The following is a 26,252-nucleotide window of genomic DNA, read 5'->3' as shown; positions in this document are numbered from 1 at the left end:
GAAACAAATATTTTCCTAAGGCAAATTATGAAGGAACTCATGAACTTCCTGCTCAGTGATGGAGAAACACCAGTGAAAGTGGGCTTGTATGTTCTTCCTGCTAGTTAGTATCTACTGATATCTTTCTGTGACCACTCTGGGTTCAGTTCTCACATCTTTGCTCACTACAGCCTTCCCCTACCTAAAACATACCTAAAGAAGGTCATTTCAAGACATCTAGGTATTATCTTCAGTCTTCTCAGAGAACAATAAAATCCTGTGAACACTGTTTAAGAGACTAGTTAGCTTTATACATCCTTGTTTCTGCTTAGATACTCAGTGTGATTGAAGTTTTAAGACTGTCTCATTACAAAATCTACATAGAATCCATATTGCTAATGGTAAATACAAGTTAAAYCCCCAAATAACAAGCTGAATGTCTGCAAAACATGCACAGAAAAATCTAAAATAAGCCCATTGTTGCTATATCACCATCTCTTTCTTGCAAGGGCTTGTTTATCATTCTGAGAAGTCTGTTAGCACACCACACTAGACAGTATTGCTGTCTCAAGGGTCCTGAAAACATACTTTGATTTGATGGGTGTTCTGCTTTTCCAAAACCTGTCATCAGAGGACGATGTGTAGCACATGCTCAGGGATTTGTTGGGAATTATAGCAAGAACAGTTCAGATCATCTTTCTCGTTAGTGTTATCATTGGCTCTGCTCCAGACACTCCCATATGATTAACATACACATGTGAAGGCTATCAGAGAATCAACATAAAAGAAAGCTGGCAAAGTTGAGAAACTAAAATAAAGAAATCAATGTGAAGAAAAAAKCAAGAAATGATTGTTATGAACTTACCTGTATTCTCTGCCCTAAATATGCAGTAAAAATCATCACGGAATGATACTCTCACTAAATCAACTGCACCTTAAACCTTAACTTCATACCTCTTCTATTTGCCAGTTTTCATTTAAATTTTTCTGTCCACAGCCTTGAAAGCTAGAGGTGCTTGGAAAAATATTAAACTGTCTTATGCATTAAGTATAGCTCTTCACCCTTAAAAACCTTGAATGACCTGAAGAGTAACTTCAATTAATAAAACAACARCTTGAGTTGTTACTAGCAACTTGTCACTCTTTCACTTACAGCTGCTGAGAAACAGGTCAGAAAAATAATTGTGTTTAGATAAATAAGCTTATTCATGGAACTGTGGAGTAAAGTTCTATTCAGTGTCAACTGAGATATCCTACTTTCTCCTTTTGATAGAATGTCCATGAAAATATACCAATAAGAAAATGTAAGTTTAATCCATATTTAACAATGGAGCATCACTCTTATCACTGTAGAGTTGAAGATAAAATTGAAGGTGACCAAAGTGGAGAATTCTGAGGCTTTGTTTCTTCCGGGGCTTCATTGTSCCCTGCCTCCACCTTTGTACATCCTATCTACACCATGTAAAATAGTGTCCAATCCTATATTCGTTTTTCATATGACAAAAATAAAGTAGGAACACAGGTCTATTTCATAGATGCTTTCTCCAGATTTTCCCGCTGGAGGATACATTGTTTGTCTAGAGAAAAAATAATGACAGATTTAAAGCAAAAAATTTTGAAGTGTACCTGAAAAACTCCATGAAAGAGAAGCCATAACCATGTTGTTCAGCAATTCCTGCACAAACAACGTTTGCAGATGCTCCAATCAATGTCCCATTACCTGCAGTTCAGAAAAGAAATGCCAGTTTATAGTTGTACTTTGTTTTTTATCCTTTCTCTGCTTATTCTATGCTAAAGTCCTTAGATATACTAGTTAGAAAAGAAAAAAAAAAAGAAAAAAACAATTTCTATTGTACAGGCTTGAAGAGAAACATATAGACAATATCTTCACATTCTATAAATAGCTTCATGTTTTCAAAGATAAGCCTGGTATCATTTTCTGATTCTATATAAACCAGGAAAATAGGGAAGAAACATAGCACCAATCTAACAATTGATAAAATAATGTCAGAGACTTGCATTCAGATACACATGCTGATTTTTGGTTTTATACACAAAAAAGTGCCATCAGATGAGCTGAAGATGAATAAAGAGGTAGTACAGGAAAGGAATCAGGATTTTACGACAATATCTTAAAATAATGTTTGAGGATGCTAAATAAAAAAAGGATGCCTTTTTTTCCTTAAGTGAATATGATATTGGCAAATTAGCAGGCATTTATGTGCATATATATATATGAATATATGTATATACATATACATCATATATGTTCATATATATATGCATTTAAATATCTAGTTGCTTGGATTTTTTTTYCCAGAATTAGAAAAATGTATGTATGATACTATGGGGGAGAGTGGTTATTTCACATTTCTCTGTAAAGGCAAAACATTCATCATAGATATAAAGTATGCTTACCAAACCTCACCAAACAGAACATACATATATATATATATATATAATAGAAGATAACTTAATTCACTGAACTTCACCAAATTATGTTAGAGGGTTCCCCTTCAAAGAGGAACACACCAAAGCAAAATAACATACCATGTTTATAATGTACACCTATCATGTTGAAAGAAATATATACTTCTTTTTCCTCCTAAGCTTTTTCACTAGCCAATTTATTCCCGTTTTTTTTTCTCTCCTAAACTTTCAAGCACATGGCAATGTAAAGAGGTCAGGTATTCAGAACTCAGGTCCATTTTCAATAGCTTTCTCCTGAGTCAGACCTTAGACTTGGGAAAGGCTGTATATTTGACTTCCACAAAGCAAATCTCTTTGGCAAGTATTTCTGACCTAAAGCATGACTTTGGAAGTGCCACTGACTTTTGTATTCTATTCCTTAACTAAAATTTTCAATAATAGGGACAGCATTCTGAGGGAATTTTTTTTATGCTACAGCAGGTCTTCTGCTTTGTTCTACATCACTACATTAATAATCCATTTTCCTAAGCACAATAGACCTCCTTTGCACTCAATGGTATGCAATTATTCTTCTCATTTTGGCCCTGTTAAACATTACAGCTCAGTGGAGAATTTTCTGGTTTGACTCCAAGAGAAACAGATCAGAAAGTAATTAATGCTGTAGTTAATTGTTTTGACTTAGTAAACATTTGAGGTTGCTAGAGCTCAGTTTACCAAAGAATAGGTCAGAATAAAAGCAGAAAGATTATTCCTCTAAGTAGTCACACACCATACCCATAAAGGCTTCTACATCTGAAAGTACACAGAAAATGAGCAAGCTAGTCCACATATTCTAAAAAATAACACAGTAAAACACTCCTAAATTGAAATAAAATTAAATGATAGAGCTCAGAAGCAAGAAAAAGGAGAGAAAAGATGTGGAAAGGTAAGGAGAAATATTGGAAGAAGGAAAATCTTTCTTGAGTAAAAAAAGAGGTAGCAGAAAAAGCTTGATTTGGATAATTTAGATCTCATTTGGATTTTAACCCATACTAGGGTAAGTGGATAGTAGCACACAGGGTTTTGACTGGTCATTCGAGAGACAGGGGAACAATCCGGAGAAACAGCAACACCAATCAAGAAACAGAGACTACAGTCAGTCAGGACAAGTTAAGATTTTTCCAATTGACTCTAGAAAGAAAGTGTGCTTCTTGTTCAACCCAACATCTTGTGTGGATGCCAGTCAATAGCATCCACACAAAATAAGTGACAAACCAAGATGTTAATCCTGGAGTTAGCTTCAACATGGGTATTGTTCTCTCTGGTGAGTGCCCTCAGCAACCCCTATTAAGAAGGGAAGACTGTTTTTCCATTTTACTATGAGAGGTCTCAAACAGTTCTTGGGATGATCCCACTACGGAACAAAAAAGCCACTGAAATCCTGAAGACATCAGATGAGGAAAACATTCCCACCTACCCATCTCAAGTGTACATTTTATTTATTTTTTTTAATTTTTATTTTATATCTTTAATTGTCTCTTAGTACTTTTTCATTTCATATTTTTTCTGCTCTCCCAGAAGCTAAGCTGGGWAGGCTGCTTCATACTTGCTCTTGTGAAGGAGCTAGAGTGGGATAAGGAGGACCTTACAGTCTATAATGAGTTCTGCTGATATTAGTGGAATTGCATGACAATAGCAGGGTATATCCRTGTGGATCATAAAAGCATTGTGGAGCATTCTTGTGAAATATCAAGGGGTATTTGTGACCTAGCCTTCATGTCATATAAAGTGACTCACTCACTCACCCACCCATGCTTCAGGTGTGGATAGAAAAGATGAGTAAACATATCACAGCACCAGAAATCATTAAAGAGGTGTCTAGGGTCGTGCTGGTCTTTAGCAATTGCACGACTCTAGCCCTGCTTTTCCCTCAAGGGGTATTTTAGCTATTTTGGTGCATGTTTAAAGATATGAAATTACCTTGGAACATCAGTGATAGGCTTGGGAAGAGCAAGATGCATAGCATATTTGACAATGCAAAACGGAGACAAAGAATACAGTTTATGTTACGGAGGGAGTCAGGCAGGAATACTTACAGAATTTTCAATTCCAAAACTAATCACTAGTCTATGGTCTCCAAAGGTTTCATAGAAGGTTTCTGCTTTACATGTAGCGCAATCACACTTTATTGTCAGAATAATATTACTATAGACAAGAAACATAGCTCTGGCTTCAGATTAAAGAAACAGGTTTGAAACTGCACTTATCTCACAGCTGTGACTAGATACAGTCGAGATCTCCAAACAGCAAGCGTTCCTCTGTACTGTACACATGCTCTAGTAATGCCTGCATGTAATGAAACATTATGGAAAGAGTTTCTGCCTCAACAGTGAATTGATTTCCCTGAGTAGRTTTCATATGAGGAGAAATCACTGCCTTAAATGTTATCTGAAAGCAGCAGCATTTCTTATTTCTTATTCTGAGTGTGTGTGCAGCTTAATTAGCTACAGGCTTAGCAGGCTTTAAAGAATTAAACTGAAATTAACAGTAGAATCAAACTTTTGRTTCTTCTCCCAGAAAGATCTGTCTTTATGTAGACATTTAACTTTGTAGTGAAATAACAACTTTGCGATGTCTGAATAATAGAAAATTCAAGACTGGATTAATGCACATGAAAAGCTATATGCACATCAAATTCATTCAAGTTGATCTAGATGTAGAAAAAGCATTTTCCAGGACTTCACGCAATCTCTATATGTTACTCTTAAGAACAACGAAGCTTAAGAGCTTCAGAGGCTCTAATTTGTTTGTATGCTCAAAAGCAATAACACCAGCAAGCTGTATCAAAAATACCGTTGCAATAGCCATCTATCCGGTTTGATGACTCCTATTGTAAATCATCCTTTATCATCACAAGATATATGATTTTCAAGAAACTAGATTCTTTACAATGAATTAAATGTTGTATTCCTAATATCAATAGTTTGGGATACATTTGAGGTAAGGACCATAYATTTTATCCTACTCTACCTTCTATTCTTGGGATACTGCAGGCACTACAATGCAAATAATGTGCAATAATTCATAAGCATGAAACCAAGAAACATCTTTTTATGCAAAAAAAARTCTCACTTTGAAGTATGATCATAGAAAACCCGTACATGCTACCGTAGCTATTTAGGCTACAGAGAGAGAAACTACAGAGGAATCTTTACTGGTAATGTTTCTTTTTCTGTGGACCTGCCCTAGCTTTGCATGATCATTATAGAAGCACAGTAGAAGGTCTTCTATCATTTCTGTTTGGGAAAGGTGGCATAAAGTACCTTTCTCATTTGTCTCAAGGCAAGCTACTTTGAATATTTTTAGGGAATGTGCAATGAACTCCAAATATGGGAAAGTATTCAACAGTTTTGGCCAAGAATAAGTCTATCAAGAAAGAYCCAGAAACACAAGCCAAATATTTAAATGTGCCTTTTTCCCTCCAGTTGCCTTAAAGGTATAATTAGGATGATGTTAAGAAGGTTGTGTAAACCTAGTCTGAGACACGTAGCATCCACYAGCCCTGCTTTTTCCAGCCTTCTGCTACTGCTTGTAGCTACTCAGTGTCTTCTGCTTCCCTCACAATCCACTATTCAGTTATTACCCTCTGCTACATCAGTTTGTCCAAGACTGTCAATTTTGAACCCAGTAGAGCACATACCACATGCAATRCACCTCCCTTAGGTTCAACCAGCCTCTTCCTCAGCAAATTAAGTTAACCCAGGCAAACTATAATCTGCCATGCACTGAAATCAATGCAGGGAGAATGGGTTTAAGTTAATAAGGAAAAGGGCTAGGAGATGGGGAGGGGGAAAACACTGCAAGAAAAGGGAGAGAGTTTACATCAATAACGTATTTCCCCTCACTTTTTACCTCATCCTCAGCTGTTGATTTTTATCTGGCAGCAGCTTATCTGTAATTTCTAAGTAYTCTTAGTTCCCACCCTTGGGTTTGCTACATTCTTAATATGTTTGCCTTGAGATTTGCCCTCAAAGTGACTGGCAGAATTAGTGTATATTACTTAAAGCAGAGAGAAATCAAAGGGAAGGGATTATCAAAGTTATGTTGTGTAGCATGAGCAGCCTTCATAAACCATAGCGTTCTCAAAATATAAAGGAGATAGTACATGCTACAACAGCAAACTTAAAAGTAGATTGCTTCTGGAAAAGACTTACTTTGTTCTGAGTATTTACACATCACTTTCCCTCCACATGATCTGACACCATCAAGTGGATAACAGCTATATCTGTATTTGGCTGATACTCTTTCTGCATTTTGTCTTCCCTGTAGCTCCGGCTAGCTAATGCAGAAGCAAAAGACTATGCTTTATTTTTATTTCAGCTACAGAGTAAAGGCGGTTCTTTAATAACTGCGCTGGTAAGGAAAAGCGTTTATTATTTTTCTCTAATCCAACTATTTTCAGTGGTGAAACTGAAAGTCACTATCCTGTAACAGCAGTAAAAGACAAAAACACCCCTTAACACAAGCTGTGAAAACAGATTTGCCCTCACCTTAGACAAATGTCTGTGCAGGGCACAGTTTTACACAGGTGCAAGTATCTGCACTCCTTGTCCCAAACAGCCCATCTCACTCTGAAGCAGGAGTTTGTTACAGAATGACGAATAACTTAGGGTGAAGTTTCTCAGCCCTGYATTTTACTATAATAAAAGCATCCCATTATAGCCTCTAAGCAAAATTTATTTTAAGGAAGCCAAGTCCTGGCTTCAGATTTACTTTCAAAAAAACAAACAAACAAACAAACGAAATTCTGTGTACTYCCCAATACACTTTATATAGTTAAATATAGGTAGACTTTTGTGTGTGGTTTCCTCTCCATAATGTATTCTATTTCTCTACTTACAGTACCACCTGGGCAAATGTAACAAACCTGGCTACAGAAATGAATACTGAACAACTGTGGGTTTGATTAGCCTTACAGGAGACATCCTCATAGCTTTCAGAAATTTTCTCTTTCACATAAAACTAATTCATATTGGCCTCATTAAACAAAGCAGTTGATGCACATCTGCTAAATGTGTACCACTCTTCACTATTTTTAACAATTTTATGTGTAAAATTAACATGAACTGGATAATTAAACTTTGTGGTCAATACAGAGCTGTGGAATCAAGGCCAATTAGATCATTAACAGTCCTTAAAATAACAAGGAGCCATAATTCATATTCATTTAAGGGAAAAATGCCTGTGTTAATTCATCRAACAGTGTTACAGATTACAGCACAGAAGTATTAGTTCTGTAAAAGATTTCAGTCATACAATCCAAACATTTTTTAATTTTATCCCTTTGGAAACACTTTGGCTAGGATGTTTCTGCACAAATACCTACACATGGAGTTCATAGGAAAAACTGAAGATGAATCAAAATTTGGAGTTTACTTATCCAAAAAGTTCATTGAACTGTATTAAGTCCAAGACCATGAATTAGATGAATTTCACAATTTTTTTTTATCACTACTAGCAGGTACTGCTAGTATTACACTATAGAATATTCATTGYTTTCTTTTTGCTTTGAAAGAAAAAGGTGAAATTTAAACTTGCCAATTTACTACCAGAAGTGTGAAATAAATAAGGCAGATGATTGCTGAACATCCTGCACATTATTTTAATGACATAAAGAAATCCATAAGTTTCTTTCAAATCTAGATATATGTAAAAAAAAGACATAAAACCTGAGATGATCACTAAAGTCATCTCTCTCTGCAGAACCAGCTTACCTAGTACAGGAATAAAGCAAGCTATTATGGACAGGAATGGTGCCAACAGCGTGCTCTGATGCTCCATTTCCTCATCCCCCTGAAACACACATTCAGGTAGGTCCTATTTAAAGCCCTTAATGCTGCACACAACACCCAGTTTATGCATTTTTTCTCTACATTTTTGGATTCAGAAGCTAAAAATATGTCAGCTCAGTTTCACAGCTTTTCYACACATGACACTACTAAGGAGTATATATTGCAAAATTATTCCATGGATAGACACCCTGGATGCTGAGCAGAACAAGGTATTACTCAAAAAATAAGAGTGTCCTTCCATGCAGTTATTTTAGAATATCAACTGCTTTAAAGTCAGATTCTGACTTAACTCATCTTGGCTTTCAATTACAGCCTAGCTGTTATGTTCAAGTGTCTTGTTAAAAATTGTGTCATAAATTCTGCTCATGCCCGTCTTTGGTTTAGATGTGCTAACTGCAACTGTGCTACACGTATGTAGCAATATATGTCCAGAGCATGACTACAACATAGCTGTTGGTGTCAGGCAGGGGTAGACAAGGAAGAAAACCCTCTTTGTCCTCCTAATACAGTGATCAATATGAGTCAATTATATTGCCGCCTGAAATTCTTTTTCCTCCTCTCTGCTCTACCATTCAACACTGCTGCAAGGAGAAATATGCCATTCATTTTCCAGAAAAGGGGCTWCTATCTAAAAGGTTTCTGCAGAGGGAGGAAAGTAGATAGACCAGTATGATTTTCCGCACTTCAAGTTTCAAAGCCTGCTATAGTTTCCTTCTCTTCATTCTGTCTGATAGTCCAAGCGCTGCCTTCTAAGTGAATATACCTTCTTTGCTGACAGCTGTGCAGATCATTCCATATTTTCTTATTGCAGTGACTCACCAGTACAACATAATGAGTTTTAAAATTCTGTGTTATTCTGAAAGTAGAAGTGGCCACAGCTTCTATGAAGAACCTTCTGGGATTTATGATAAATAAATGCACAAAGTAAGTAAACAAAGTTAAACAAAAATCCACATATGATTTCTAAGAGTCTCCAAAGTCACCACTGCTGTCATTGCTGGTCATTATTCTATCTCTATTTTGTGAAACTGTGCAGCGTGCAATTATTTCATGCAAGAAATGGAAAACCAGTAATGTAAACCTCTCAAATTCATCTGTAATGCAAACACTAAAATCAAATAAGGTTGAGGTTTGGTGTAAAAACTTTTTCAAAATCAAAGTAGAATAGAACTCTGTATATTACACATAGCTTCACTTCCTTTCCATTTTTACAACTGAAATTTACCATCTAAACTGTAAATCCTCATCATTACAGAAGACATGAAATAGCATGCTTTATCCCACATACTGCATATCTTATCCTTAAAAATATGCATATATAKAGAGAGAAAGAGACATATATACTTTTCAAGATAACTCTTCAAGCTTAGAAAAATGGCCTTGCTTMGAAAAATGGACTATATTCAGTATGTTTTTTTGTCACCATATTAACTCAGTGTCCTAAAACCAAGCAGGCCTTTGATATTTCCTTAACACAGACAATGGTGTGTCCATCAAACGTACATACTTTGAGCTTAGCTGGAATCATTTTACATTCACAGCTTTCTTCTCTTTATCTTTYGTGCCACAGAGGATTATCTTCAGTAATCTTAAAGATTAGAGAATCTCCTTTAGCTGCAGGGACTCAGGTAATGAGCCTAGCTCTCACATCAAGGACTTCACAGTACTGTTGAGTTTTAAGCAGAATTTCATATTGAAGATATGTGAAAGGTTATGTCCCAGAGTCTGTATGTCATGAAAAAGCTAAGCAAAATAACACTTTAATCTTTTTGGTTGGTTATAGATTCTGGCTGTTCCAGAAATCAACAACAGGACAGTTTGGAYACCTGAATGTCAACACAGAGAAAAGACTCCTGTTTATATCTGATGATGTGGTTCTTAATGCTACAACAAAAAGTAATTCTGTTACTATCTGGAATGAGTCCTTCATTCAAGAGGCAATGGGCACAAACTGAAGCACAGGAAGTTYTGCCTGAACATGAGGGGGAATTTCTTCCCTGTGAGAGTGACAGAGCACTGGACCAGGTTGCCCAGAGAAGTTGTGAAGTCTCCTTCTCTGGAGATATTCGAAACCCGCCTGGATGCAACCCTGTCCACCATGCTCTAGGTGACCTTGCTTGAGCAGGGGGGTTGGACTAGATGATCTCCAGAGGTCCCTTCCAACCTCAACCATTCTGTGATTAAGAAAAACTGAATAGTATTGTCATTTACTGGGCAGCAAACATAGTTTACAATCTAAGCTACTAATTTCCATCATGGTAAAAGCAGTGCAAAGCATATCCAGAAATTATATTAGAACAGATATTAGTACAAGTACAAAATACATGCTATGTTTTTCTTTTAGTTTTATCTCTACAGTTCAGAAGCATGATATTGTCAAATATGTAGTCACATCTTTAAAGCAAAGTTGTGAGACATTTCCTAAATTTCGTTTTTTGTTTTACCTGCTTTTAAAAGTCAAGAACAGCAATGTCCTTTTTCTCTTGGAAGATCTCAAATCACTCTCAATCCCTTTAATTCCATCCTTTGATTTGCATTATGAATTGATGTATATTCATAGGCAAAAAACATCTGAAACAGAGCTTTCTCATCCACAAGACATAAATCTCAGCCCCAGGATTTCTCGTCATTAAAAGATTCTGATGGCCTTAAGAAACAATATGAGCTTTTGATATCAGTGTTCTGGTTAGATTCAAGCTCAAGTAAGTACATTCTCTCAACAGATTACACATTTCAATTACACATTGTATACAATAGCTAAGACAGAAAACAAAGCTGAATCATGCTCCTCTTACACAACAGCTATGTTTTCACCTCATACATTCAGTCCTTAAGTTAATAAAATTTTTTGAATCATTCAAATTGAAAGATGTGAGCTAATGACAAAAGAACTCCAAATGATCTACAGTTGCACTGTTTTCCTAATATTAATTTATAATTATATATTTTAGTATGTTTTATTGAAGGCTATCACTCTTCCCTCATATTATAAAGARGCAGGTTGGTTTAACAATTTAACAAGGTTTTTAGGTTTCTAACTTCACTGTATCCTGAAGCCTTACAGCTACTTCAGGATTTTATTGAGAAGAACCAGCAGGAATAATAAATCAGTAATTCCCCTCTGTGCAAGATCCCATATGCATCAGGGAAGTAAGGAAGGTGCCAAGAGACAGAATAGCTATAGCACTGGACCACTGAGAGAAATCCAACTGTCTAACTACACTATAGGTTTCACTCTTTTAATAGCTGTAATCTGGATAAAATCTATTATTAGTCACATCTGGTTTTGACCCTGTCAGGTTAGAAGAAAACTGCCTGCAGCACCTTCCTCCTACCTTCCTTCTCAAATCAGAGCCTACAGCAGAGCTTGCATGCCCGAGTACCGCAGGCATATGCATCGTAGGGATGGCCTCTTTCTGTAGAATTGTGACAGTGACAACTTTCAGGTGTTGCCCTCTAGAAAAATATACAGATAGGAAAAGTAGCGCAATACCATAAACAGAAGAAAATATCCCCTCACACCACAGCAGTAGCCACTGGAGCAACAAAATAGGTTTTGTGTCTGTTTACACTAGCAATTTAGAGTGGAGAAGGTACACAACTTTCAAATTCAGTCACTTTTTAACAAAGGCGTTTTCTTTGCAAACATGCTTTTTATAAATTATAAAAAAGGAGAGAAATAAAAAGACAAGTAAATGCCAGCTCTTCAGATGCCACATGTAAAAAGCACAAAAAGTCTTCAAATAATATCTCAGCTCTAGCCTCTTCAGCTCAGTAAAGAATCTAGTTCTACACAATTGAACACTCTGAATTAATAGATACATTGCCAACTGTGCTCTTACTCTAATCCAGTTGAATCTGCATTTCATATTATTTTAAAACTTATGAGCAAAKAGAAGCAGTGTGATTATAGCTCCTCACATTCTGAAGTTGCTGGAGCTAGAAGTTTTCAGTTATCCTCCAAATATTTCAGGGCAGCATTCCCCAGACCCCACTGGGAGTTGTATATCCAACTCARTCCCAAGAGATACCAACATTTCACCTTATTCTAGAATAGGAAGTGCTAATGAATGAAGTTTTACTCAATGTCCTTTCCTGCAGGAGACATATGGATGCACATCGCCAGAACACCACAGAAAACAGGTGAAGTTATTCCTTGTTTGTTTCCTTTAATTTCCATTGAACTTCCTGTTTTGTTTCACTTCATGATCAAAAGATAACTGAAATAATGACAGCACATTAAAAACCCTGTGAGCAATACTTTCCTGACAGCTATTATTTAGTCAGCTTGACAATTCATACCCAGACAGACATGAGCTAATGGGTCATTCAATATTCAGAAGAGCTGACAAACTGAAAGACCTCAAGGTCCAGCTTCATCTGACCTGTTTTKGGGCACTCCTCTCTGCTACCTGAATTATGTAGTTTAGGAGTTCYCATATACTCTGTGGAGAGAGTCTGGCATTTTCAGTGGATGAGTACGCATCCATCTCCTGTCTTCCCATCACCRAGCAGGGAGCCTGGAGCAGCCAGGCTTCTAACTTGGAACCTAAAATAAGCTCTTAATAAAGATAGCTGGGAAAAATATAAGCCCAGATTACCAGAACTAGATTCSCTGACAGGTTACTATGCTCATTTTTAAATGCACAAGATTTCTGAACTGGTCAAGAAAACTTCAGTCAGAATAGAACTAGTAAACTTTGAGGCAGACCCAAAGACTTCAAAAATGTGACCATCTTGCCAAGAACTGCCCATGGCCATCACTGACACTGGGTTCTTTGATTAGATTACAAGATTTTCTATCTCTTTTCACTTTCCAGAGACATTTTCCAGAGCAAGGGGCAAATACATTGCTCTCAGTTATTCTTTATGTCTGAGCTTAATGCCATGAAATAGAAAAATTAAGTAGCAGCAACTCTCTCCTCCAGGAGGCGCAGCTGAAGATGACAACAATGTGGCAAAAGTCTCTCCATCTTGCTTAAGATTGATCCAGTCTTTCCTTCATTTCCATAACAACAGCTAAAGCAATAAAAGAAAATTACAGTCTTTTCTTATCCTGCCATCTTTCAACCCAGCAGCTGGCCGTGCACTTTCTGACGGTAGAATGAAGCAATGGTATCCACTGGAAATTTCTCAGAACTAAAAATTTCAGCATATTTTCCAAGGTACAAAAGGTGAATCTTATTCATGGATATGTAAGCATTGAGTAGTACTTACTGTGAACCCCAGAAACATTATCAACTTACCAGAACTAAAATTGCATTATCTGGTAAACAACTAACTTTGAAATCTATAGTTAGAAAGCATTAATTAATCTCTGTATACATCTCTGTCTCCTGTAAAGTAACTTGTTTTCCAAGTTTCTTTGATTGCATGAGCAGTGATAAGACCCAATATTTTGGCTAAAACACCAGAGAATATTGATAGAAATTGTCATCTAACTCTTACACTCTACTAGCCTACCTTGTGGATTCCTTTGCACCATTTCAGCACTGATAGGACTTTCCTTTGAAAATAATTTTTAAAGGCCAGCCACTTTCTTCAGAAAAAGTCTGCTACTTATTATTATTTTATTTTATTTTATTTTTTGGCTGTAAGGTCTTTTAAAACAAAGCTTTTCCACRCTTTCCATTTTTATATTCCAGGCACTGATCTAACGATAACCTGTTCATTATTTTTTAGTTCTAACATGGGAAAGTCAGAAACATGTACCTCAATTTTCAGGCTAACTATCCAATGAGTTGTAATAGCACTCAGCACACCCTCAGCTTTACCCTAATACAGCACTGTTCAGAGAGGCTGAGTTTTCTCTAATGATGATAATGCTCTAACTTTTTATCAGAGTATTTATATGGAAAACCTGAGCACTTTCTGTTACTCTAGTGCCTTTAGTTCAAATAATTTCCAAAGTACTATTTATATTTTTATTGTTCTCTCATACTTTGCACACACTGAAGTCTCTTTGTTAACATCCCAGCAACCCTTCAACAAATCAAATTAAATGAATTTTGGTAAAAAGATAAATGATACTTTAGGAATATCAGCTGACATTTGTCAAGGTTCCAAGGCTGGTAGAGTGCCTCCCACTCAGAATATGTCAGTATAATCTGGCCAACTTTAAATTCCTAGTGCTTTCTTTTTTGAAAATACCTAAAAATTTAACGCATTTTGAGTGTCTTAGGTGATTAGCAAATTCTGGAGATAAATTATACTTTTATGGCAAAGTTCTATACAAAGAAATACTCTTTATCCAAACCATTCATTTTAAAGAGGAATAGATCTGTAGATTAAAGTCACAGTATAACCATGAATAACGAGTACAAAAAAACAATCTGAAAATAAATAATGATTGTTTGGTATAAATTACCCTGCCTTTGCTACACATTCTTAAAATTGAAACTGTGAATTACATCATTATGATCCTTGTTAGGTATTAAGGTCACTTGTACCAGGCATCACTTAGCTACATAAAAAATAGACGTGCATTACACAAAAATTGTTTTTAGAATGTTAGGTGGAGAGTGGGGGGATTCACTGTAAAACACYAAAATCCACTCTAATTTCATTTAAATTAATATCTGAATATTTATGGATCAAAACATTCCTGTACAATGTAAATAATACTAAAATGCTCAGTAGTCAATATTAATACTTATGCCATTCCTCATTTAACTCTTACACATTTTAATTGCACTTACAACACTTGCTATTTGGAAATATTTTGCTGTAGCATCTTCATAAGCCATTTGCAAAATATAAAACACAGTAATCAAGTATAYGTATTAATTCTAAAACTACTGGATGGCCATTCTATTTTGTTGTTATAATAAATATAGGAAACCCAGGAAAACAATACATTTTACTTTAAAAAAAAATAGAGTAATGACTCCATCTATATGTTTTGTGCTGACGCACAGAGAACACAAGAAATCCCAGTTAACACCAAGATGAGTACTTGGATATTGGMTTTCATTATCTGAGGTACATTTCCCAAAGACTTCATTGAGATATCTCTTAGAATAGGAGTGCTAAATAGGTGAGCAAATCGATTCTCCAACCATTTCTGTGAGAAAACCTCCCAGTGACTTCAGTAGACTTTGAATCAAGCCTTCAGATCTCAGGTATTATACATTTTCTACATGTCCTTTTCAATAAGCATTGATGGGTCTCTGTTCTGAAAGCTAAATGTATCTTTGTGTTTTCTTTCACAAAAGATCAGAACCCTATAAGCACCATTTACCATTTGGACCGTTTCTTTGTGCCTTTCTACTTTATGCAGATGAGGTCTTCAAACACTGACTGCAAAAATCCTGTTATAGTGTATGCAGCAGACAGTGGCTAGGATCCTGATCCTGAAGGCCTTTGAAGTCAAGAGGAGCTGGATCAGGCCCTCTCTCTGATTTGCATAAYAAAAGCATGGAGCCTATTGTGCTAGTTTAAAAATGTCATAATTTCAAAGCCATTACCTTATGCTTGCTTTCTCATGTAATCTCTTACCTCCAAGGCAGGCACCCATGGCCAATGAAAAGATTAATGGTTTCATAGGCAGGTTAACATCAGGATCTTTACTCAGGTTGAGAAGCACAGAAATCTGTGATTTAAAAACAAAAAGAGAAAGTGACACAGAAGACATAAGCCATTCATCAGCAGAATACAAATAGTATTTATTCAAATAAACAACTGAAAATATCAGCTAGGGCAAAGAGGAACTCATTTCTTCTTTTTATAAGAATCTATGCATCATATTCTTGTTCTGTGTTCACTTTTCCCCACTGACTGTACTAATCCCACAAGCCAAAGAGAAGGTATTCATAATGTTAGGCTGAGCTGGGTCATATCTATACTCATTTTATCTGGGCCAGGCAGATTGCTAATGAAACTGAGCATCCCTTAAGGCTACACGTGCCTCCTATCAGGTTCTTCTAACTCAACTGGGAACTCTCAGGGACTACGGGCCAATTCTCCTCCATTTCTTGCAGCCTAAAGGACAAAAACTTATCCCCTCCTCTTACTGGAAACAAAACTTTTAAGTGTGTGAGATGATCAGACCTTCACAATCAAGATGGCTGTATATCACGTGTCATTATCTAAAAAAAAAAAAAAATCTGAATTCCTATTAGAATCAAGTGTCTAGTTCTTCAGGGAAAAACGGGCAGAGAAGATAAATGCTGCAGGCTTCTAAGCTCATAAGCAGAGTTGAGTTATTTTACTTCTAAGTCAAGAAGTGACTTAGTGACAAGAAGTGACTTTGCCAAGAGATGTAGATTTGGTCCACTGGGAAATATTTACAAGTTTTTATGAATTTCATTAAATCATTTTAGCCAAATAAAACAAAACCCTGAAAAAAATCAAATGAAGTTTGTAGGGAGACATAATGGACTTCATTAGACCAAWTTGTATAGAACACAAAAATACAGCAGGCAGGCTTTCAAGTAGCTAGCATCAGCTCTAAATCAGAAGCAATCTTCCCAACTAAAAGCAGTTTGGGAACAACTGTTTTGAGTTCAGCCTAACTGTGTAACCACTTRGTTTGAAAGAAAGGGTAAAATAGTACCTATAGAACAGAGAGGGATGTTAGCAAGGTTATAGGAGAGGTTATAATGTTCCTAACCTGCTGTTCAGGTTCACAGAGGTCTGTGATACCAAAGGACAGAGAGAACAAATAAGAAACCTGGAATAATGAAGGCTCAAACAGGAAGGGAAGTGTGGAAATTGCTGTGATATGTCTTGAAAGCAATGCTTTTTTGAGTTTGAGATGTTTAGCAGTGAATAGAATTATGACTTTTAATCCACCAATTTGTCATTTGAATGTACTTCACAGGTGTCCCTCAAAGGTTATGATCTCAGAGATGGAGCAGCTGCTTCCTGAAATACGTTCTCACTTGGATAGCTGAGTGATACTCACCTTTATTAATTGTGTGTGTTCTTTTGGTWTGGAGTAATATATAGGCTTTACAAAAAATTACAATGCTTCCTTTCTCATTCCCTCCTGGCTTTGCTGCTAATCATCCCTCTTAAATCCTCTCATTGATTAACATAGTTAAGTTAATGTCTAAACAATTATCTCTGAATTGTACATTGCTTGAAGATCTCCGCTTCTGTTTAAGACCCAAAGAAGAGTCAGCATGCCTAACATCTTGTCTGGCTTTTGCCATGAAACACTGTCATGAAAGATTTTATTTCTCCCCGCAGACTTCGTTTCTCTCAGACCATCACTGCCAGAGCATGATATGCAATTCAAACTGCAGTTGTATTTATTTTAAAACAATGTCTTGTTTCAACTTAAAAACAAATAAATTTAGACATAATTACTGAAATCCTAGAATAAATCTCTAAGCAAGGTATTTTCTTAATATGTAATTTTTCCCAGAGGAACAAAACCAACTATTTAGCTCTTCAGAATTATTTGCAGGTATCCTGATGTACTACAGTAATCCTCTCACTGCAGTACACCTTCCTCAACTCGGCAGTCTAGCAGCACTTTTTAAATTATACTCCTTCTTGTGTCAATGCTCTGCCAACGAACACAGAGAGGATGGGTGAGTAGAAGGCATTAAAATATTAATCCTATTTTCTTGCTGTTGAGAGTCAATCCTAAAGCTGCTGCCAGCCAAATCCCAAGTGTGGAGCAAATAATGGCATTTTCATACCCCCTTGGTGAGAACCATGTGGAAAGCAGAGCTCCACAGACCTCCAGGGGGTCTCCATAATTACTGCAGTACGAAGGACAYGGGAAGCAGAGGTAGAGCACAGATCCTAGGCAGAAGTGTCAATCATCTAACTGCTTGCTAGGTATTTGTAGCCAGATATGCACAGTACTCCCATCAGAAAATTTGCATTTATGTTTACTGAAGGAGCTTAGCTCCACGAGCTATCAGTGGCCCATAATCCCTGTTGATCAAAGCCAAAGAAACCTCCTGAAAGAAAATCACTAACTAAAGGTTTCAACACATGCTACCTTCTTTTAAAAACAAAGATACATTACCATGTTTCAATAGAAAGTGCAATTCTATAATGTGTTTTGATTCACATTTCTCAATTTTTAAACCCTACAAAGTATTTTGGAAGCCCAAATACTCACTCGACCTCACCAGTTTTATCATTATCTCCTTGATATAACATTAATTTTCTTCCACTTAGAAATACTGTGAAATCTTTTTAAAATCCTTCATAATAATTAGTCATCTATTTAAAAATTATCATCAGCGATGTCATCTTCCTGGGTGCATTGAGAGACTGCAGGGATAGATCAGTAATCTCTGCTCCCATAAATGGCTGTTTCTGAGGCAAGACGAACACTGAAAAATTTCTTAGAAATATATATTTGCCTTTCATTATTGTATCACATAATTTGGAGTTTTCCACTATTTAAAGGAACTCATCACTACCAAAGAATAACTGCTATAAATCATAAATGAGGGTGGAAGTCCTGTAGACTCTGTCACATGCTTGAAGTTAGATTTAGCATTTATGTATCCTTTGAAAAGGAGAGATATTTCTAACAAGGAATGTTGCACCTCCAGTTTCAGTTTTGAATAACTAGATGAAAGATGAAAATATTAAGTTAAATCAATTGAACCTGCCTCTCTGTTTTCCCTGAAATGACCTTTAAGGTTCTTTGTCACATTCATTTATGCAATTATATATTAGGCAGCACTTTTGCACTATCAATACCTCAGATCTGTTTCATACACTGCCATAATTCACTTGAGTGTTAAAAACAGAAAGGTGAAATATAAAAGGATTAGAAGGAAACTACAGGTAGCCACTGTAGGCTTCAATGCTTTTGGAAAAGTAAATCGGTTCTACAACTCTTTCTGATTCAAACCATTTACAGCAGCAYTGAAAGCAAACCAAGCTCAGATACTTTCCAAACTGGGATATATTTGGCTGCAGTACATATTGTACAAATGTTTTTGCCATATTGATTTAACTTATTTGGAACACAGCCTTTTTCATAGTTTTACTAAGTACTGCCCTTTACAGAGACAAAAAGCAAGAGTTAAAACTTATGAAACCTTATGCTTCCTTCATTATTCCTTTTTTCAGACATGTAAACAGCACCCTTATCAATATTACAAGAGAATAATAATATTTTATCTTGAAAAGAGCATTCATTTCTTATATCCTTAATTTTAATGATCTCACTGAGGAGAAATCTCTGCCTGATTAATTTCTAGAAAACCTGCTGGTTTTGCTGGAAAGTTCAATATTCTCTTGAACCAGCCCACATTGCTGCTTGATTGACAGGATTTAGATAAAATATGTGATGCAGAGCAAAGCCAAATACCCCTCACCCAGATAAGACTATCTGCCTCCTGGTACTAAAGCAGAAAAAAACAAATATAGAAAATAATGATTGTACCCAGAAAAGAAGAGCATCCTCAAAGACTTGATACAGAAAGGTGCTAATCATTAATCTTGATTTTTTAAATGGTGTTGAATTATAAACATAGGATCTAAGCTGACAGACAAGGAACAACACAAAACTCAATAGATACTGGCACATTTGTCTATATAAATGTCCTAATAAAAAGCAACCGTTATGAAGAAAGTGTTTATACCACAAACTGTGAAAGGATATAGGATGTTACAAAAAGAAATAGAAAAAAGTATATATTTTCATCTTTCGTATTGATTGTAATGTTGTATCAGTTTCAAAAGCTTTTAAAAATGGTCTGGAGTTTTATACTGTTGTAAATTACCCAGTTACCCTAGAAAATAGCATCTTTTGACAATTAATAATATTAGAAATCAATTCAGATTCAAGAAACATGATTTTACAAAACAGTGTATTTCTGCTCRAAACTCTCAAGGCTATAACATCCTGAAAATGTAAACAAGAAGAAATGACTAAAAACAAAGGAAGGTCAATTTTAACTTTAAATAAAGGTTTTGACAAAGAGAAAATGCAAAGATTTTAGATGGGTATTCTATATACTGACTACCACTAAGCTACATTTTCTAGAAGAGAGTCATGATTTTTTACAGCAAAAATATTGTAGTATGCAGCCTCTTTTGCCAAAAGAGAGCTGTGGTGATGGCTACACATCTCAATTCTATTTTGCAGAGAGGGCTCCTCTTTGCAAAAGTGACACCTTGCAAGGAGGGCCTTGAGTATTTTGCATTCACTTCTATTTTGGTACACAAACTGCATTATTGATAAGCAGAAGTGCGAYGAAACAGGTAGCTTTTTCACACCTTGCTGTCACAACCTCTTGTTCAAGACTCCTCCTTAACAAAGAACAAGTTGAATCCTGACCTTCATCCTATTCATTCATTTTTATGATAAAACCTTCTTACGAGCATTGCATTCCACTAATCAAGGCTATCAAGAAGGAGAAGCTCTCTTCCGAGCGTGTAAAGGACCCTCTTTGGAAATACAAGCTTTACTAAGCGGTGGCTGTGCAGGGAGGAGCCCAAAGAGGAAGGGCAGTAGTGCTACTCCTCAGTGAGAACATCCCCCCGGGTTGGCAGGAGACTTGTTAGCAGCAGCAGCAGGAACATGGTGAAGCCCTCCCAGCTGCTTCTGCTACTGAAGCATAATCCTTGTAAATGGATTCACAGGAGACACCCCTGTCATGTAAGAGGAATCACCTGGCTGTTCATTCAAGTTATATCCCATACTGATGTAGCATGGTAAAAGGCATCAGATCATATTGTCCATCTTGTCAGCTTGCTCAAAATGACAATGAAAAGCCATTTTTTATCTCCACTTTAGAGACACGCTGTTGTTCTAAAACATGGGAYTTTATGGCACATACTTTCCTAAAAATTACATGAAGTAAATATGTCTTCTATGAAAACTGCAGAGAATGTACATTCATAGAAAAATTCTATCTGTGGTTTCCCAAGCCGCTGATGTTTTCACTAAGAATAGTCTGTTTCTGTAGAGTGCTAGAGCTCAGTCTTACACATTTTTCAAGCATTGAAATGCAGGACATAGAAAAATCCATTAGGGCAGAAGGCAAAAGAGATCTAAAAATAAGACTGGCACTGAGAACATGAGATGCCTGGGAAAAAAATCAGTACTGCAAAAGAAAAGCCTCTGACAGTTTTAGAGGCAATAAATAGCAGGCCAAAAATAATCTGAGTTCTAAGAAAGACCTGTCAGAGACTAAGTCACCTTGCTGGCCAAGTGGTTAATGGAAATTGTTTGTTACACTATATTGAGGAAATAGTATTTAAACTCAGCTAAAACAAGGTTTTACTATGGCTAGGTAATAAAAGTAATAAAAGAAAAATATAAGCAGATGGTTCCAACATAYGCAGCTGATAAAACAAGTCAATTAAACTGAAGAGTGAACTAGTAATAAAATCATGCCACCTAACATTGTAAGGGCAGAAATCCACGGCAATTTAGATGACAATGAAAAATGTCAATGACTATGACTAGAAAAGAACAGACCTTAAAAATAAATAACTCCGCCTGTTAAGGTATGTCATTATGAGTTTAGCCTGTTCTCAAAAGAGGCAGAAAATCAGAGGATTAATAGAATGACACATAAAGTGACACTACACGATTCACCGTATTTATGCTTCAGACCCAGAAAGCTTCCTGTCCAACCTGAAAAAAAAAATGCCATTCAGGAATTAAGATGTATGAAACAGAACTGAGCTCCTGGTTTCTGAATTGTTTATGGATAGAACATTTTGTAAGTTGTTCTTAAACAGCTCACAAGTAGTACATATGACTACACGCATACCGTCATACATACAGATTGATTATTTTTAAGGCTTATTTATTCTATTTAGAGTTAATATTCATGTGCTAAAATACATTTCTCAYTAATGCTAAACTAGATAATCACATACTCTATTTTGTATAATGCATTGTAAATGTAAGTGTGGAAGAACTCTATTTTTAGGGTTATTTAGCTATATTTATCTTAAATACAAAGAATTTGGGTTGACCCTCAGCTACCTTTGCTCTAGTAGCACTATCTGTATATTTATTAGATTTGCAACTGGAAATATATCCTTTGCATACAGACAGGGTTCATGGAGTTTCCCACATATTATATAGCAAACTCAAAATATTTTGCTGCAGTAGATTTTTTTTACCTAGCAACATAAAATGATTGACTTTCCCCTGTCCAGTTATGTGCAGACAGCTATCAGAATTACCACAGATGTGCAATAAACTGTCACTCACATAAACAAAGGTTTAGTTAGGGAGCTGGACTTTAAGTGAAGGGAAAAGTCTCATAGTTACAGTTCATCAATCCCATTTCAATATCCTCTTCTTGTTCTAGGGCAACCCATGGCCTTTATATTTATAAAAACTTAYGTGAAACAAGTTTTGTTCTTGTGCAGCTCCAGTGCTTTATTTTAGTTTAACAAAAAACAGAATTTCACCACRATGGAAACAATAATCAACCCGTGATGAATTAAGGCCCTTCAGAAAATTATTCTATTTTTTACATACATGCTATTATCTTTCTAGAGCATCTTCTGTAGTATAAAATACCTGTTGTGTACTGACCTCTTTGCACAAATTTAAACTTAGCTACTACTGTACATGGATTCCATACAGYGCTGTCTTTTTTGCTGCTTGCTTATATCAGATTTACTATTATCAAGAGCAAAGAAGAATTTGACCAACAACAATGTTGCACTGAAAATTTATTTTCACAGTAAAGTACTTGAAATAATAAACTAATCTGATTTTTTGCCATTGTTTTTTTATTTAAAAAGAGAGAAATCTTCTCTGTGATGCTGATGCTGACGAGCTGCTGAAAAGCGTCAATATCTTCAGAATGTTTAAAGAAATCAATATTTTACACTTTAAGAATGTTCCATCTTGGAAAAACTAAAAAATGTTTAGAAATCTTAAGACTGCAGGTAATTTATTGTATATGTGTTTTAAGAGAAGCAAGAAACCTAATTTGCCTTGTTAGAAAATGTTGAAAATGGGACCTTCAAGGCATCCTTGAAAACGTTAAAAATTTTTAAATGATAAGATAGGAAACTATTTTCACTATCTGTTTTGAATCTATACAACAGTTCATTTTCTAGAATTCTTTGTAATGTGGCTAAGATATGTTGAGATTCTAATTACTTATTTGTAATATTGATCAACAACTTCCACTTTTCATATCCCACTTACATGAACAAAGAAGCTCAAATGAAAATTTGGAAAACTATGGTTCCACTTGATTTTTTTTTTCTTAAAGAAATGAAGTATCAAAGCTAAAAAACTATCTGCATTTTTTTCTCTTTTGTTCCCTCCAGCTATGCCCCTCACAAGCCCAACCTCAGGCCTTTCTTATCAGCTAGAGTGAATTCCACATTTCTTCTTTTTCTCAGAAAAGTCTTGAGTCAAAATACTCTGTGCATCAGCTGCAAGGGCTATCCTAACACCTTAGTGCAATAGGAGCAGATCAGGAGAGTGAAAAAGCAGCTGAGTGTCTTTGTATCTTTGCAGTGCCTTTGGTTCGAGGGCGTTAGTTTGGATTAGGTATACGGTCTGAATTTACAGTCTGAACCAGAGCTAAATGTGCCCTCAGGGCATGTGGCTCAAACCTTTCTGCAGGGAAAGGTATCTCATAAACATTTGCACCTGTGGGCCGCTCTAAGAAACACCACACAGACTTCTTGTGGCTCACATTACCGTGTCACTTCCCCATCACAGTAACCTGTATCAGACCTTATATGCRAGAGCCTTACTTCCACCTGTTCTCGTGCAGTCTCTGAGTTACTCTACAACATGTGTGGCCCAGCCCAACTCCCTGCTCCAAATCTGTCCAACATGCTCTGCAACATGCTGTAAAGGGTGAATGGAAGACTTTATCCAGCAGCCCCAGAGGTCATGGTACAGAGCTACCATGAATGAACCGATGTCTGTCTTCCAGCACCTCCCCACTCCTGAAGGAACAGGGGCTGTACGCCTTTCTGGGTGTTCTTGCCGTTGTGGTGGCTTTGCCCACTGTCAGCTGGAGGCTCTGGGCCAGGAGAGAAGCTGGTACTGGGAGGAGACTGACAGAACCTCTTCTCATTCCTGATGTATGGGACAAGCAACACCGTGTGTATGCCTTTTGGATGCAACGAGGCACTGCTGACGCCCTTTACTGCAAGCTGGCACCAAGCTTTGCATGCTGTCTTTGCATGATATTTCAGGAATGTCTATCCATGTTCAAAACAATGGCTCTTACCCTGTGAGCCTGGCTTTCCCTTATTCTTACAGGACAGCAGCTAACCACATTTGGGCAGGTAAGCCTACTGTGGGCATGGGTCTCTGAGGCCATCCTTCTAATGCTCGTTGTTCAATCAGCACATACAGCTCGTACATCTGAAACCATTCAGACTTTTGTCTCCACAGGGTCAAAAAATGGGAGGAACTTGGCTGGTCCCACATCCCTACCCAGTACCTGGCCCATCAGGACTATAGCTACAAAAACAACCAATGTTATACAGGCATTGGTTCACTACTGAAGGATGGACCTCTTGGAGGGCTTCACAGGAGACATTCGGTACCTCTGTGTCTTCCATAATTGTGAGCACAGGCTCAACAGTGATGGTGGCCACTATTTTTTTTCCAGGAAAGGATAGGATAATTCATCATAGGACTATATTCCTATACCTCAATATCACTGAGTCATTTGAGGCCATACCCACACCTGTCACTACAGTCCTCTGCTTCTGAATATACACTCGGGGTTGACCTCTCATTTGTTTCTCCAACTGGGTAGCTATGTGAGAAAGTGTGAGTGAACTATGGAGCTGATTAAGTGAATGGGTTGTGTAGATGATTATCTACTATTAATAATACCAATTGGTTTTATTAAAAAAGTCAATAAATAAAGGTGTTCTAAGAAATACTGGTTGCAATCTGTGTTTATACATGCACACACACGCTCTGTCCCCTATTAGGGAAAAACTAATCTACAGTACAGCTGGGTTCAATATACGTAATACTTCTCATTAGGAGTTGGTAAATTTGATTTATATAGTGAGTGATAAATAGCCTTCCAAAACCAAGTATTGCTTATTTTAACAGTAGGGACCAAATGCCAAAGAGACAAAAAGAATTTTAAAAGAACATTTATATATTTTTACATAAATATTTGCATCTATAGTTAGGATATTTCTGTAAATGTTTTCTGCTGAAGAATGACAAACAACAAATTTCAAGTCCATTGTTTGGGCTAGGCAATGCTAAGTCATGACTTTAGTCTACCATTTAACACATGAATGCCCTAACACCTGGGCTATTGGCTATTCCTGCACAGGTGAGAACATGCTTGCATTTTTTCTTCCTCCATTCTCTGCCCATTTTTCAAGAAAAAATGGTAATGGTCTTAGGTTCAATCCAGAGCTGAAAGTAAAAAAAAAAAAAAAAAAAAAAAAAAAAAAAAAAAAAAAAAAAAAAAAAAAAGAAAGAAAGAAAGAAAAGAAAGAAATTTCTAAAAGGTTAGCAGCAAGGGAAGATTCCTTTCCCTTCCACCTCTAATTCCCTTCCTCAAAGACACCAAAGCAGGGGTCTTCAGATGTCCCAGCACACTGCTGTGTTTCAGTCCAGTTCCCCCAAACAAGTACTCTCTTTAAAAAAAGGTTCTTTTTGCAACCTGTAGAAGGCCATTTGAACTATGTGTATGCAGGTCCTTTTGGTATTTCTCCAAACCAATTTTCATAGACTACCTGGAGATGAGACAAAACTTTCTAAGCTGAAATTTCTGCATTATTGCTTTATAGTTCTCAAGTATTTGCTGGGACATGACTCATCCCAAGCCAGTCTTTCTCTTCATGCCCATTGTTTGCAGTCTGTTGTTGTTAAATCAATATAATCCCACAGAAAATACCAAGATAATCAAACCAAAATACCATAGTAATATAGTAATATGTAACTATAGAGCAGCTACAAATCTTCCAATCTGTCATATGCCCTGTAGGAAGCATCTTAAACCTCTAATCAGGGTAAAGCTAAACAAGACCACCCGACAACAATGGCAGAAAAAGGGTTCAGAAAAATTCAACTTAGCTGAGATCGTGCTATAACAGAATCATTCCTAT

General features: G+C 36.5%; 1 protein-coding gene across 1 annotated transcript in view; it reads right to left on the bottom strand.

The window, feature by feature from the left end:
- OCA2 (OCA2 melanosomal transmembrane protein) overlaps nt 1-26,252 on the bottom strand; it is a 182,074-nt gene that overhangs the window by 39,962 nt on the left and 115,860 nt on the right. Inside the window, exons 21-22 of the mRNA XM_085321451.1 lie at nt 15,738-15,831; nt 1,606-1,699 (exon numbers count right to left, since the gene is read on the bottom strand). Coding sequence (XP_085177577.1) covers nt 1,606-1,699; nt 15,738-15,831 — 188 coding nt within the window. The remainder of the gene's footprint in view (nt 1-1,605; nt 1,700-15,737; nt 15,832-26,252) is intronic.

This window comes from Rhea americana, unplaced genomic scaffold (genome assembly GCF_003343005.1).
Source record: "Rhea americana isolate MKP2758 unplaced genomic scaffold, rheAme1 scaffold_7, whole genome shotgun sequence".
In the NCBI taxonomy this organism is placed as follows: domain Eukaryota; kingdom Metazoa; phylum Chordata; class Aves; order Rheiformes; family Rheidae; genus Rhea; species Rhea americana.
Note: the sequence above shows the minus strand (reverse complement) of the source record. Positions and strands in the feature narration are given on the sequence as shown.